Source organism: Syngnathoides biaculeatus, chromosome 17 (genome assembly GCF_019802595.1).
Source record: "Syngnathoides biaculeatus isolate LvHL_M chromosome 17, ASM1980259v1, whole genome shotgun sequence".
In the NCBI taxonomy this organism is placed as follows: Eukaryota; Metazoa; Chordata; class Actinopteri; order Syngnathiformes; family Syngnathidae; genus Syngnathoides; species Syngnathoides biaculeatus.
In genome coordinates, this window is record NC_084656.1 from 13,855,539 (window position 1) to 13,871,330 (window position 15,792).

Here is a 15,792-nt window from a genome sequence, read left to right on the forward strand (position 1 = left end):
ACAAGATATTTCCATTAACCTCTACGTTATCACCACTCCACTGTATTCCACTGTGCACCTCAACGAGCAGCTCTCTGTGGAGGAACCAAGTGGGGGATGAAAACACTTGCCTCACTTCTACGCCACGTGCTGGCCTGCGTTAACACACTCGGGTGAGCCGGTTGCTGTGCAGCAGAGACATGTGACAGAGGGAGGTTGGTGCTCTGTCACACCACCTCTTGGCAACCATCTCACACACACACACACACACACCACACACACACACACACCACACACACACACACGGACATGCACACGCACACACACACACACACACACACACACACACACACATTTTAAGATCACTCTGCTCGACCTTGAATGTCTAAATTCCTTGTTTGTCCTTTTGTGGGAGCAGAGGTGTAGCCTTTGCAAGCTCGGATGGCTGGTGCTATGTTTCTAGCTTCCTGTTGAGAACATCTGTGACATTCCGATCAACCACTCTGTTGTGCTTCATCACCCAGACCTTGCTGCCAAGCCAGCTCTAATGCCAAGCACGTCAAATCACTTTAGTGTCAAAATACAGACAGACCAACCCCCCTCTGTCGCTTCAACATCTCCAACAAGTTTCTCCTCCCCTGGGATTGAAAAATCCATTGGGTTCGGTGATCTGTACCTGCTCCTCGCCAACAGGTTTATATTGATGAAGACAGGGGCAACGGACCATATTGAGTGGGGAAACAGTGAAGACTCTTGAGGGAAGCCATCAGCTGCCTAGCTCGAAAGACATCTGAGCTAGGCCCATCCATCAATTCCTATTGTGGTTGTCTTGCTCAGAGTCGCTGGCAGTCATGAGTATATACTGGTCCAATGCCAGTTGTATGAATGTTAGAACAGAATGTCAATAGCCCAAACAGATGTTAAAATACAGACACTATTGTTTTATTTTTCTTCATCATTGTTTTAAAAACAGATAAAGGATTTAAAGTGGCTCGGAACCAAATACTATGATCCACTGAACTGAATGTGATTTTTAACATGACCAAAGGCCAAAAATAATGTTCCTAAACTGTCCTACCTACACAGTAAATGTAAAGAAATCTACACACCTCTCTTCAGTGTTGTACCTGAATGATTTCAATAAACAAAAGTTCATGAACTAATTCATATTTTGGGTGAACGAGAATTTAGTTCATTTCTTCCTTATTAACATTGAGGCCCTGTAGCTCAGTGGTTAGAGCACTGGTTTGATAAACCAGGGGTTGTGGGTTCGTATCCCACTGGGGCCTCCACTCCCTGAGAAGGGTTGCGTCAGGAAGGGCATCCGGCGTAAAAATTGTGCCAAAACATATGTGCGTTCATCTGAGATGACACGCTGTGGCGACCCCGAAAGGGACAAGCTGAAAGAAAGATCGATCTTCCTTATTAACATTGAGGATGAGCTCATTCTGGCGTCTTGGAACTCTCTTCAAACAAAAATAAATTTTCATTTAGGATTGCCAGATTTTGTCTAGGATTTCCAGGACAAAACCCACATTATACACGAGACTTCATATGTCAGGATAAATGCGCTGTGTTTGGCAAACCATCCACGGCAACTGTGCGAGTGTGTGTGGTGCGTACAGGGACACTGTGTGAATAGTTTTTGGAATGGTGAACTTTTGAAATTTAGAATCATGAATTATGAACTGTCCTTTTTAGAAAAATAACTTTCCCAACCCTGCCCTGTTCAAATGTGACATAAAAGTGACGGCAAGATAAATTATTTCAGAAAACACTCCCTTAATGGAGCAACGTGACAAGTGGCTCCCATCTTCATGAAATGTTCTAAAACAACGATGGCACGTAATTTAAAAAAATAACATTGATTTCTAAACCACATGACCTATTCTACTGCTCATGAATAATATTCCATTTGCCCTATTCACTATAAGTTGCGTTTTTAGTGCAAGACGCAGTTCAAAACATCACAGTGCTTTTGTCTCATTCACTTGGAGAGCCCTTGGTTTTTGAGCCCGTATGAGTTTGTTGATGGATACTTTTAAGTGAAAATTGTTAGCCAACTGGAGAAAGGATTCCCAGAGTAGCCAGTGAAACAAAAGGGTTGATTTTTGCAAAATGCTCAAACCAAAGTGGACATTTTTGGCCATACTTCTAAACGTTACAGTATGATTTGCACAACACTGTTCGTCCCGTAAAAACAAACCTATCATGTAGGTGCCATATAGAGTTAAATGCATGCAAGCCAACTGAATTGTTCTTTTCTAACTTCAATAGGCCTATGCTCTTTTTTTTCATATACAAATCCTCCAATGTTTATCTGTGGCTACTGAGGCCAGTGCCCCTTAACACTTAGTCAGCCTCACGGATATAAACATGCCACTTGGGTTCAAGTTTAAGCGGTCATGAAAGTGAGCCCAAAACCACAGCATGTGACCATAATTGTTCTATCAGCTGTCAATGACAGTGAAATCATCCAGACATCTGCAACATTTTCACCTAATTAGCTCATATATTTCGGGAGCATAACACACTTCACAGTGATTAACATATTGTTCTGTGTTAGGCAACATGGGGCTAGAAGAATAAGAACTTGCTTATTCATTTTTAATTTATGTGAGGAAAAAGAAATTATGTTTCTTTTTCCCCGTTTCCAGATGTAAGCATCACACACTGCACTGTAAAAACTCTCTAAAGGGGTCAGGTTCAACTTAGAGTTGAGCGGGAATCTGTTTCAAGTATTTTACCTCATTTGCATAAATTGCCTCTGAGAGAAAATATTACATGTGAGCTGTGCATGAATAAATACAAATGTGACACACCAAAATGTCTGTTGTCTGAAATGATGCAGATACACAGTATTACTGAAAGGAAAATAATACCTAATCAAATGAAATATTAATTTGTGGAATACATCTGATTATTTGGCATGTTGATATTTCTTTTGGTAATGTTATTGAATTGAAACTTTTAAGAGTCACTTAGAAATTCAGATGTAACCAAATTTCAAGCCATATAAATTACAGGATAAGATGTCTGGATGATATCATGAACAGGACAGTTTCCTGTCGGTCCCTTGTGTCCGTAGCTGTCTACTGCCCTCGCCCTGCTCTGGATTTGAGCTGCAACAATGAGATAGCATTTCACTGTGATGGTGCTGCAGAGGGATTATAGGATCATGGAGTTATCAAAGGCTTAGTCACTATGATTTCTAGTGACCCACTGTGGCTGACTGCCATCACTCTGTGCAAGCAGGGAGACCTTCACCTCTGCAGATGCACCTACGTTGTTACTAGAGGGTCAGCTAGCCACCTGGCCCCATGTCACAAGTGGAAAATCTCACTGGCAGACAAGATCGACAAAGGTTATGGAGATTCTGTCGCTCCTCAATGGACACCGCAAAGGAAGGAGTAAATCTGGAAACGTGCGACGTGTTATATGATTGGGTTGGCACCTTTTCAAGTTTTAGTTCAAAGGTTAATCAGGCAGCTCAAACGGTTATTAGCTTTTCTCCTCAATATTTTATTGATTATTTGTTTAACAATGGAGAAAAGTGACACCTTTGATGAGTTTTGGTTCAAACATTGCATTTTTCTTGCACTGAATTCATTTTGTGTTTGTGTGTAAAAAAAAAAAAAAGTTGTAAAATAAAATAAAATTGTCCATAAAATCAGGCACTTTGACCTTTATACTGGTGTGTTAAATATCTTTATATGTGAAAGCAGCAATGTAAACAGAGATGGGGGGGGACTAAATCCGCAGTTCTAATATAAATCTAATATATACACAGTTAAACAAAACAGTACAATTTGGCAGTTGTCGTGCCAGTGATGCCATACCTCAGTCCTCTGGTGTGATACAAGTTCCTGATCATTCAAAAGAATGATAGATGATTGTTAGATGTTTTGCATCAAAACATCTTGCAATGCATCCTGATGATTGGCGCTCAAATGCATAATCTCCAGCCAAGCATTCTCTGACCCTTCTGGTTTCTGACCTAGCAGGAAGTGACCAGAGAGCATTGACTCAGACCAGCCAATTAGAGCGAGGTTGCATGGAACAAGCTAAGGCTAACGAGGCCCCTCTCAGTGACCCTCCTCACCTTCGTAGGACCCCGCCATGGGAAATATGAGGAGATGGGAGTCACTTTAACTTCATGCAATCCTTCCCCAAAGCCCCTCTTCGACCTCCCTCCTTCGTCAAACTATGGTCTAAAACATTGCTGTGTGACCACAAGGTCTATAAACACATGCTGCCTACTTATTGAGGACCTCCACATGGATATTACCATTACACTGATGCTCAAGAGCAGCCAACAGAAAAACAAAGAGCACGAATATACAAATGCTGCTTATGCAACACAGGCAATCTGTCACTTCAATTTTATTCTGGCCTGATACTGGCTTGATGGGAGTTCTGCAGTAATTGGGAGGATTTGAGAAGAAGCAGTGTTTATGGAAAAAGCTAGTGTAAACATGAATGCACCGCAGCGTAGTGCATAATTGTTACTTATTCAAACAAAACAAAGAGTAATGAACACAAAGCTGAATGATTGGGTAATGAAGAAGTGAGAAACAGTGGGACAGTCAGTGTATTGGAGCATTTCCATGGACAGTTCACATCCAGGGCTAATGAAAGCAAAAAATGGGAGCCAGTAATAATCATGTACACCCAACATCCCACCCCCTTTTCTCTCCAGGCAGAATTGATTCTGTCAGTTGGACCCTCCAAACAGGGACCATATGTGAATTCAGCCCTGGCAATCAGACTGCATTGTGGAGCAGGCGGCTGAGTTCATCAGGAAAAAATTAGCCTGCCGCTCTGTAGGCCTCTTTCCTATTGGCCGGTCATGCGGCCCGCTCTGTTTGAGGGCACCCCAGACATTCCTGCGGATAATCTTTTCCATTCCTCCACTCAGCTCGATGAGGACAGACCAAATCAGAGTACAAGGCCTGCATTGTGAGCACTTTCAAGAAGCCCTGTTTTTATTGTCGTGTCTTTTACGTGATCCCTCTATCTCACCTCATTCAACACAATTCCAAAACATAAAGTGATTCATTTTTCTTGGTGAAAAAAAACCCCAAGACTTTAGATGATTACTTTTTTGTTTTTCCCAAATTGTCCTGTGCAAAGCAAGATCCCAAAACGTATCGTTTCTCACGGTCCTTTTCCAGTAAGTTTGTTTTTGAAAAGACAAAATAATGTAAAACCTCTGAAACCAGAGCTTAGCCACATCAGTGTGCGGCCTGGAGTTCAGCATATCGCTGCTGAATCCGGCTCCTGGGGCGAGGCTTGCAAGCCTTCCCAGAAACCTCCCGCTTGGTCACCACTACACGCCTCTCGCAGCAGCTTGTCATTGTGGTTGACATCGGGCCACTGAAATGTTGAGATTGGAGGACAATCACTCGAACAAGGATTTATACAAACACGTTCCATAATTAGACCAATGATTATTACAGAGTCGATAAAGTTTGGACTCCAGAGAGGTTGTCCACCGCTGTTGCTTTACTTCACAGTTACCTCAGTTTCTTTACAAGCGCACTCTTGTTTCTCAGCACACCCAAAAACAGGCGAAACGTCACCCTGTAAAACTTCTACTGTACAGTATACTAACAAATGATGTGACCGAAATTTCCACCTCTAGTTTTGGTTTTGGAGTCTAAGGTTGACAAAATGAACTGTGTGACCTGTACCCTCAAGCATGATGGGCCTTAAATGGCCACAATACAAAAAGGGTTTGAGTTCGGTGAACATGCTACTTGTCTTTCTGCTTCAAGTTGTGCAGGAAACATCCAAAATCTTACTGTAATCCCCTGACAGTGAACTAAGTTGCAGTCACTTAGAAAGCTCTATAGAAAACAAAAAGGAACGTGTAAGAGGTGTACATGCTCAAACTTGTCCATTAGAAAGTACTCATCATGAAAACGAGGCGGTGGGAGATTTTACAAAATAAAATATTTTACATTGGTACCTTAACTTTTAGGCGGTGGTTACACTTGTAATTTAGTAGTCTGGTGCAGATCAAAGTAAAAAAAATATATATATGGCATGCATATTTAGTCTGGTTCGCTCTGGGTTCACATTTGCATTTTTATCATTGGCCCAAAGTTTCTTACTAAAAAGCATGTACAAAGTCATGACAAATTGCCATTTTTGCCAACCACAAATGTTGGTTGACTACTTTCAGACATCATTTTAGCTGAGGTGCCATTGAAAGCAAAGCAAAATGTAATGTAAAAAACTGTCGCTGCAAAGTAACCCCCCCCCCCCCCCACACACACACACACACAGAAAGAGAGGCAGCAAAGTGGTACATGTGGTGATTTGCTTCTGCTTTGTAAAACGCTGCCAGTTTCATCACTGGTCTGTCACATTTGAACTCATATGAACCAACCCAAACTAGAGTTCACTTAAGTGGTCCAAACCTGACCTATTCGCCACTCACACCAAAATTTGTTTGAATTTCCCAAACATGAACAATGTGAAAACACCATAATTTTTATTGAAAGTCTTTTTTAGTATGTTACTTGGTATTTATTTGGTTTGCGGGTTTTTGTTGTACCTAGCCGACCTAAACTTTTGTGGGCCAACAACAGAAAAGTTTTTCATTCTCCAAATTGCAGACTTGCAAAGAAACCTGTGAGTTATTTAAATATGTGAAACCACTTCACTGAATTGAACTGATTGCACAGAGCTGCTTTAGAAATATATTGAACCTTGACTATGACTGGAAACAGTTCCAAATGATTAGATTCTATTATTCTACTATGTACAGTATGTACAGCATTTTGTTTTTCCATCTACTAGACATGTCATCTCGTAATGTCATAATGACAGTGCTTGGTATTATGTATGTATGTATGTATGATGGATGGAAATTCCATTTTAAGCTGCCTACGGGTACGTCACGTCATATGCCCCCTTCACATGACCTGCTCAGTGAGTCACAGGACATTGTATTTCTTTACAGGTGAGCCTTAGCTATAGAGTGACAAATATGTCAGCAATAACAAGATTTTCAGCAATGGAACATCCTCATTGAACTCATGCAGAACTGACAGTTCTGTTAAGAGTTATGTCAAATACAGGTTGTTTGTGATGAAGTCTGAGGTGCATTTAGGACGAGACCATTTTCCGAGCACCTCTGTTGCCATGTGACTCGCTGGGGCTCCACATGCAAACACACCATAAATCATACCAATCAAGCGCAGTGCTGTCTTCACAAAGCCCCCAAGCCACACCTTTAAGGCAGTGGTGTGCGCAGCAGAAACATGCAACACTTTTGCACTGCACTTTAAAACGCCTATGTAAAAGTTGAATTTATTCTCCTATTAGTACACAAACTGTTTTTTGTGTGTGAAAATTGTCGATTCCATCTTCACTGCCTCCATAAGGCTTTAATAGTATTATGTTGCAAAAATTATCATATTTTTATATTTATCCTAGTAGTGCTGTCTTTCATGAACATTTATTAAACGTTGGTTTAGTTGTTAGCAAATGCATTTTGTTATTTGCAATAATACTTTAACACTGTAGTCTCGTACAAATTTTTTTCAATTGTTCTCCCAATCAAAAACTATAATTATTTTAAAAAGCCCATTTTAATTCAAAACTCCAACACATTGTGTGTACACTACTCACCTATTAATTTACTGAACGCATTTTTTTTCTTCATTTTTTTTTTATTAGAAGTAACAAACATAGAACAGTCAAACAGGTTTGTGGGGACAGACGAGATTACCTGAGGATAGGCGACGATGATGGAGGGAACACATGCCACTGAAACAGGAACAGGCCTCATTTGAGCGGGCTCGCTGCATCGGAGGAGCTAACGAGCACTGGGGCTTTAGGAACCCTGGACAAACATAATAACATTATGATATGATTAGAAAATTTAAAATAGAGGAGGAGGGGCTCATTAACAAATAATAGATGGAAAATGAGAAGTTGGAGAGTGAAACGTATATTTTACACATCTGCTTTTTCTAAATTTCATCACAGACTTGTTTGGATTGACAAAAAAAAATTGGTTTCCAAAATCAATCATTGTAGGTTACCCGAAGACTCTGAATTGTTCAATGGTGTAAATGGGGGTGTGACTGACTAAATGTAGTCTGCGACTGACTGGTGACCAGTCCAGGGTATAGAGCGCCTCTCCCCCAGCTAGTACAGGCTCAAGCTCACCATGCAAAAAACACTCAAGAAAAAGCATGACTTATGTGGCTTACTGGGCCCTTTGTCTGAGGATCACGACAGTGCCGGCACAATACCACAGTATGACCTACCTAACCTTTCACATTTATGGCTGTCCAAATGGCCTCTAACTCATCGCCAGTGGCAAAAACATCAGCTCAGCACTCATGCCAACCAACTATCACAGAAGAAATTCTTCTTAAAAGTACCACAAAGGCAAAAATGCTCCTTAACCATATCCTAGAGGAGACTAAAAAGCAGTCGGGGACTGATAATAGCTTTGTTGAAAATGTCAAATTAGGGTCTTTAAGCCTCCTGGGTTCGAGAAGAATATCTTACTATCTGTCTCTGGGGTCACACGTCTTTGACCTTTATGTTTTAGCACTATTAACTTGCAGGTACCTCCCAGCTCAGCATTTTTGCAATTTTCTCAAACAAACAAAACAACAATTAGGGCTCCATTAATGATCATTTTAATAGATGGTTAAACTTGTGGATTTTTCCCTTCCCTAAATTCTTGAAAATGCACATTGTTTTATTAAAAATGGCAGAAAATGCACAAAAGTTAACGGATTATAATTTAGCTACTGGTTTGGTCTGAAATAAAAATGTTGATAATTGTTTTCTGTAGCAACAAATGTTTGATAATCTTATGGTCATGAAACACTACACACTATAGTTTACCAATTGACTGATTTTGTTTTGGAGCATATTCCATGTTATTCGTGGAATCCCACCCCACAGCTTATTTGTGGTCCTGATCCCCCACTAATACACAGTTTTTGATCCAATCATTTCCATATTATTTTTTTCATTATTTCGCAATATATATATATATATATATATATATATATATATATATATATATATATATATATAGTGGAAATTACAGAATTTGTAGTGGGAATGATTGGCGAGCAGCCACTGTATTGTTTCCACCTTTCCAGCAATGTATGATCATACAAACAAAAAATACAGTATAATTATTTGTTTGTGAAATGACGTTAAGCTTTCAGTAGTTTTTTACTCACCAACACGCACATTCTAACCATAAATTTGACCTTACTGCTTAGTAATTTACCATGCCCATATGCCAACTAGAATTAAGACATGAATTGGACCATTTGGAATTAGTTCCCAACAGGATTTAGTCCGAGTGGCATCCCTACTTGTGCTGATAGATCGAAATTCATGAAACAATGACCGTTGCAAATTCCCCTAGTAAAAACTGTTGTCTGGTTCAATGGTGCTAAGCAGCTCTCAAGGAATCAGCCAAGTTCCAGTCAAACAAGGGACAACATATTTCCTGATATCCTGCTGCTCACTGACATAGGCACATAGGTCATCCAGCTCACTATCCAAAATCTGAACAATGGGTAGAAGGATGCTTGGCAAAAAAAAAGACGCATTCAAGGTTTAATCCCTCCATATTTACCACACTGTGCCCATTGATATTGAAATGGATGCAGAATGGAAACAAGGATGCTTGTGTTTGTTGCCAGAAAAAGAGATACAGTAGATAGATAGATAGATAGATAGATAGATAGATAGATAGATAGATAGATAGATAGATAGATAGATAGATAGATAGATAGATAGATAGATAGATAGAGATAGATAGATAGATAGATAGATAGATAGATAGATAGATAGATAGAGCACAGCAGCAAAATGGGCCAATGAGATGTGATGAGATGATGTTACATATCGCCTCGTGTTGGTACACATGACTCCATTTGCCAGGATTTTTTCTTGCATATAAAATTTGCAGCGAGTTACCTCTCCACTACTGAAAGGTCTGACATCATGAAAGTTGCAGTATTGGGACACGCCAAGGGCCGTGTATCAGAAAGACTTGGAAGTCAAACTGTCAAAGAATACATACAGCTCATACTATATTCACTCATTCTTTCACTGCCACAGACAGCTACAGTTAAACGTTTTGATTAACACAATGCCCATACTAGTTGAGTAAAAGCAAAAAGTTAGTGTAAATTAAAGTTGAAGTCATTGTAGGTTACTATGATTTTAATGTTACTTTTCCTTAAACTTTCCAGATTTTCTCCAAAACACGAAGCAAACTCATGTGTCTCTGACATACCAATGAAGCCACGCTGAGTAATATATGCCAGATGCATTGCAGGCCCGCACAGCATTTACTTGCTGTTGCTCCACTTTTGTGAGACAGCCCTCCACAAACTAAAAGCTGCATGCCTTAAGATGTTGATGAAGATAACACGAGATAATAGCTGTCCATAAGTCAACAATACAAAAAGAAAAATAATCGTCAATCATCAATATTGTGGCCAATTCCACGCTACCTTTGCTGGAACAGTTTGCGGATAGCCCCAAAGTGGAAAAACATGCCTGCGGACTAGTGCACGAAATATAGTCCATAAAAAGAGTTTGGTCTGAATGAACTTGAGGCCGCAGTGTCCTGACCTCGGCCTGATAGAAGACCTCGAGAATGAATTGGAGCGGCGACTGGGAGCCAGCCCCTCTCATCGAACATCTGTGATTGACCTCACAAAAATGCTTCTTGAAGAATGGGTGTTAATAAAAAAAAAGAAAAAGAAAAAAAATCACTAACAACAATTCTTGTGTTTGTGAGCAGCCTTTCCAGAAGAGTTGAAGCAAAGTTGAAGTAATAATTGCAAAGGGTAGTACGTCACAAAATTAATATGCAAATTAAGTCAGAGGAGTGAATACTTTTTAAAAAATATAGTGAAAGTTGGGATCACAAGCTAATATGACTACCATTTGTGAAAATGGTGGCACAGTGGCCAACGGGTTAGCACATCTGATCTGAGGATTGGGGTTCAATTCCAAGCTGTGTGGAGTTTCCATGTTCTCCCCATGCTTACGTGGGTACTCCAGTTTCCTCCCATATTCCAAAAACATGCATGGTGGGTTCATTGAAAAAATCTAAATTGACCGTAGGTATTCACACACGTGGCAAAGGTTGTTTGTGTGACCTTTGATTGGCTGCCAACCAGTTTAGGGTGTACCCCGTATCTCCACCGAAGATAGCTGGCATAGGCTCCAGCACACCTGTGACCTCAGTGAGGATAAGCAATAGAAAAAAATGGATGGCAGGATGGATGGATTTGTGAAAATATCAAGACCTTTTGAAAAAATAATGACTACACTTAAGTGGCTTTTCATTTTGATACTGTGGCCTTTATGCAAAGTTCAATTTCTTTCTCCAAACTGGCAAGATATATTCTATACAGTATTTATTAACTGATTGAGTCTCATTTACCAGATAGACATTTCAAAATTCAAATTTGCATGCAATTCTCATGGGAAACCTATGATTTCTATCAAATGCCACAATCCACAGGTAAAGTTGCCCGACTAACTTTTGTGTGACCATCCAAAACACGTTTATATTTTCACTTTGAAAAACATGATACTCCAGATGGCGGCATGGTGAGTCAGTTGGTAAAGCGTTGGCTTCATAGTTCTGAGGTCCCGGGTCCCATCTGTGTGGAGTTTGCATGATCTCCCGGTGTCTGTGTGGGTTTTCTCCGGGGACTCCAGTTTCCTCCCACATCCCAAAAACATGCAACATTAATTGAACACTCTAAATTGCCCCTAGTTTGAACTAATATGTAGTGATCGGAAATGACAACAAAAAGCAAGGGCGGATCAAGAAGAGCCACCACAAATCACAGCGTTTGTGCAAAAACATAACAGAAAGGGGATGTAATGGCAATGACTGGTACTATTAATGGTTTCTCAATCTGAATAATTCTCTTTCAAATCATACAATTCTACATTTAAATCTTTAAACCCTTTGAAAAAAAAACAAAAATGCCTAATCCTGTTAGTATTTTTAATTATTCCGTGTAAGAGGCATTACTTTCCAGGCCTTGAGGTAAAGGATAAAAGAGTTGTATAGCTGGTAGAGTACGATGCATTAAAAATGTAATCTTAATCACTGCTCTGTCAGGAGTGGTATCACTACTACTGAGTACTCTCGTCGTTGAGATGGTTGGTACACGTCACGTCATTAAAACTCTATCCAACTGGATCATTATATGTTTTCCTAACATCAGCAGGGCCTTGATTACAGAAATGCTTGATCTTTTTTTTCCCTCTTTTTCACTTTTAAGGAGAGAGGATCTTGTCAGCTTTCAAAATTGCAATGACGCAGTCTTCCGGGGACAAACTCAAGTATCTGTATTTTTCTTATTGGTGATTGGAGGGAATCAGCATAGGGATTTTACTCATTCAAGAAAGTATCAAATGCAATAAGTGGCATTCATACGCCATAATGCCTTAATGACAACATTATAATAGAGACTGTAGGAAAGAGTTGCAATTATACAATAATTTGTAGGAGAAGGCAATGCTCATTTATCACTAACACATCAGTATAAGTGTTTTCAGATTTTGAAAGACCTCACAAACCTCTTTGAATGAAACAGAGAAAATTTATGAGAGTTTAAGGTATTGCACCACAAGTTCTTTTAATGATTGTTCTTGTCCTGTGTAGCCAAGGTGATCGAGCCCAAGGTCAAAGTTCAATGGGCCTTAAATATATCTCCTAGGTGCAATAAAAAAGCCTTTTCCATATAGGACTCCAGGGTAAAATATTGTAGTCGGGCTCAGAAGGACACGCCAGCAGAGGAGCCATCAATCGCCAATTTTCAACTTGAATGTCATTCAACATGAACACTATTCCAGCGCGGGCCTGAAAGCTTCTTTGTCACAAGATGACCTGTGAAAGAACATATTTGTCCTTCCCTTTGATTGTCCTGTACAACAGCCCAGGAGACTCAAGTGTTCTCCCACACTCATCCAATCGTTACATTTTATTTTCATGTAATCCTAACAAGGTCAATATGGGGATTTTTTTTTTTTTAGATACTTTATTGAAAGACTGTTTTTAATAATACACTCAGAAAAGGCAGGTAATGTAAATAAAATGTGTGTTGCACGCAATTTTCAGTTAAATCTTTCCATTTATTTCACAGAAAATATATATGTGGCATGACACTTTCATAAACCCTCAAGTATCGATGTTTTTTTGCAAACACAAATGCTATAAACTATGGGTTTTCATAGAAGTACTTTATGCTTGAGAACCTAAATGCATCTTGAGAGCCAATTGGCCCTCATGAAGCAATACTTATTCCAAGTTCTATATCCCTTTGTAAGCCTGTCTTATTTGTATAGAAAATACCTCTTCAGGAACTAAAAACTGAAAATTTGCAAGCATGCGTGTGTGTGTGTCCTGTACCCGATAAACTGCAATTAATCTTAAACTTAATTTGTTTCTGTATTACCTCAAAGATATTGAACAAAAGATTTCATCAAAAGTGATGTGATATAAATTTAAGGCCACACCACTCCCAACCATTCGACCATGTTTGAATACCCGATAGTCTCTTTCAGTCAAAGATCGACATTATGAAGGACAGCAGATGCCAAGACCTTGGTTTGAAGACAAAATGGTCATGTTAAGACACAACACACCAAATCCCTTGCAGGAACACAAACCTTACTAAAAGTACCAACATTCATTTCTCTTCAGTTTGTTCCTAGTGATCCAAACTGACTTCCTGTTACATTTTGATCAGGGAATTAAAAAAAAAAAAAAAAAACCTCAAGATAGCCTTATTAAGTCGCTTATTGAACAACTAGGCTTTGCAAGAATTTAAGTAGGGGATTTTTCTTAAACAAACAAGAGCACTTTTCTGAAACAACTTCTGAGGAAAAAAAAAAACAATAATATTGGGTCTGTAGATTCAAAAGACACAAAGTAATGAAAGTGGCAGTTGTCGTGGCATGGTGTGGCATTTGAAGCAGGAAGACTTCGGTGGAAAAGGAATTACTCAAGATCACCTATTAAACCACAGCTTGAAGTTATTACTAAGCAGCGCATGCCTACTGGCAATTGCGAGTTTTGCCTGCAGCTTTAACTAAATATAACTTATGGTAAACTTTTTTTTTTCCAAACCATCACCCCAACATTATTTGTATTACTGTGTTATACATTTTTTATGCTTAACATTCATCGTTGACAAAAAGTTCTATACTTACAGGGTTGTGGGGGGGGTTGTAACTAGTAATCCCATTCACCACAAATATGTTTCATCAAAAAAGTGAACTGTTATGTACTAAATTTGATGGCATGAAAGTGGCAACTTGTGATTGTTTATTTCTCTGTGCCAGAAAGGCAAAGACAGTAGCAACAATGATAGACTGGGTGCAGAGGGGGGCATAAGTTGCAAAAAGAGGAAGAGAAACTAAAAGAGTGTGACAAATGAGGTTAGAGGGGAAGAAACAAAGGGGGTCAGTTCAAAGTCTGCTTCTGCACGTCAAAACCTTTCTCCAGGGCAAATAAGGGAACAAGGGCCTCACAGCAGCCCAGCAGTGCGCAGGCAAACGACTCTAATCAAATTTGTGTGATTGGATTCCCAAAAAAGCTGCAAAGGCACAAAGAAGTTTCTTTGACTTGGGGATGGACACACAGAAGAACAAAATAAATAAAGGCTGGCTCCACTTTTAGAAAGAGCAGCTCTTCACCAGATAAAGTCTTGCCAACCATTGATTCTTTCTCAACTCTGAAATTTCACCACCCAGACCAAGTGCTCAAACTATATAGTAGAGGCCAAGTCTAATGCCTTTGGATATTTGTCCGATATTTTCTCATAATCACCAAACTCCAAAGGATTGAAACCTGCATCAAAAATTCAATTTTTTTTTGCTTTAATTATGCATTGCAATTAGTTTTTGCCTTCATTTTCCTTGATCAGAGCTGACGTTATGAGTGATCAAAGAGAATTACCTCCAGCAACTAATGTTGGAATAAAGCTCGCCTTCACAGTGAGGACTGAGATGCATGCCGAGTGAAATGTAACGCATCAGTGTGGAGGTGCTCCGAGGCAGAAAGTGATGTGTGGAGTTGCTTTGCGACCTGTGCCCCACTCATCTGCCTCACTCCCACCAGAATGTTCAGGAGCACGCTTCCTGTTAGGCTGCTAAATTGTCTCCACATACCCCTGTTAGCATCTCTCCGGGCACACATTTTCTGCCAGTCATTAATCCCCACCCCCCACTGCTACTTTAGCACAGTGCATCTCAAAATAACATACCAAAATTGTAAACATATGCAAACAACCAAGGACAAAACCCAAGGAAGAACCTGTGCTGCCACCCACATCCTTCATTTTTCACTTAGAACAATATGTTCTGTAACTCTGACCCAGATTCACCAATGACGTTTGATGCATGCCTAATTTAAGACGTAGAGTATCACTGACTCATTCAAATAGGGAATGCAAAAACTTTCTCTATGTTTCCTTCATTGTTTTTGTATATATACGCAGTACATGACATACACAACACAAGTACCAGAATTTGAGCAATGAGAGAATCCGGTTTTTCTTACACAAGCCGGAGAGACTGCATTTCTCAGATGGCCTGGGAATGCCTCACGATCTCACCAAAAGAGCTGGATGAAGTGGGCATTCCTGCTAAAGCTACTCCCCCTGCGACTTGACGTCAGCTAAGCGGTAGAAAATGGATGGACAACGGTCTTTTTTGCTTTTGAAAATAATGTGCAACTACAAAAAAAAAAAACTAAAGAAGTGACACAGATGCCACAGG

The 15,792-nt window shown here is 39.7% G+C and overlaps 1 protein-coding gene across 2 annotated transcripts in view; it reads right to left on the reverse strand.

Moving 5' to 3' along the window:
* Window positions 1–15,792, reverse strand: part of LOC133490857 (retinoic acid receptor RXR-alpha-A) — a 97,928-nt gene that overhangs the window by 65,116 nt on the left and 17,020 nt on the right. For both annotated transcript variants that reach the window (XM_061801429.1, XM_061801430.1), the window contains exon 2: window positions 7,721–7,834. In XM_061801429.1, the coding sequence (XP_061657413.1) occupies window positions 7,721–7,834 (114 nt within the window). The remainder of the gene's footprint in view (window positions 1–7,720; window positions 7,835–15,792) is intronic.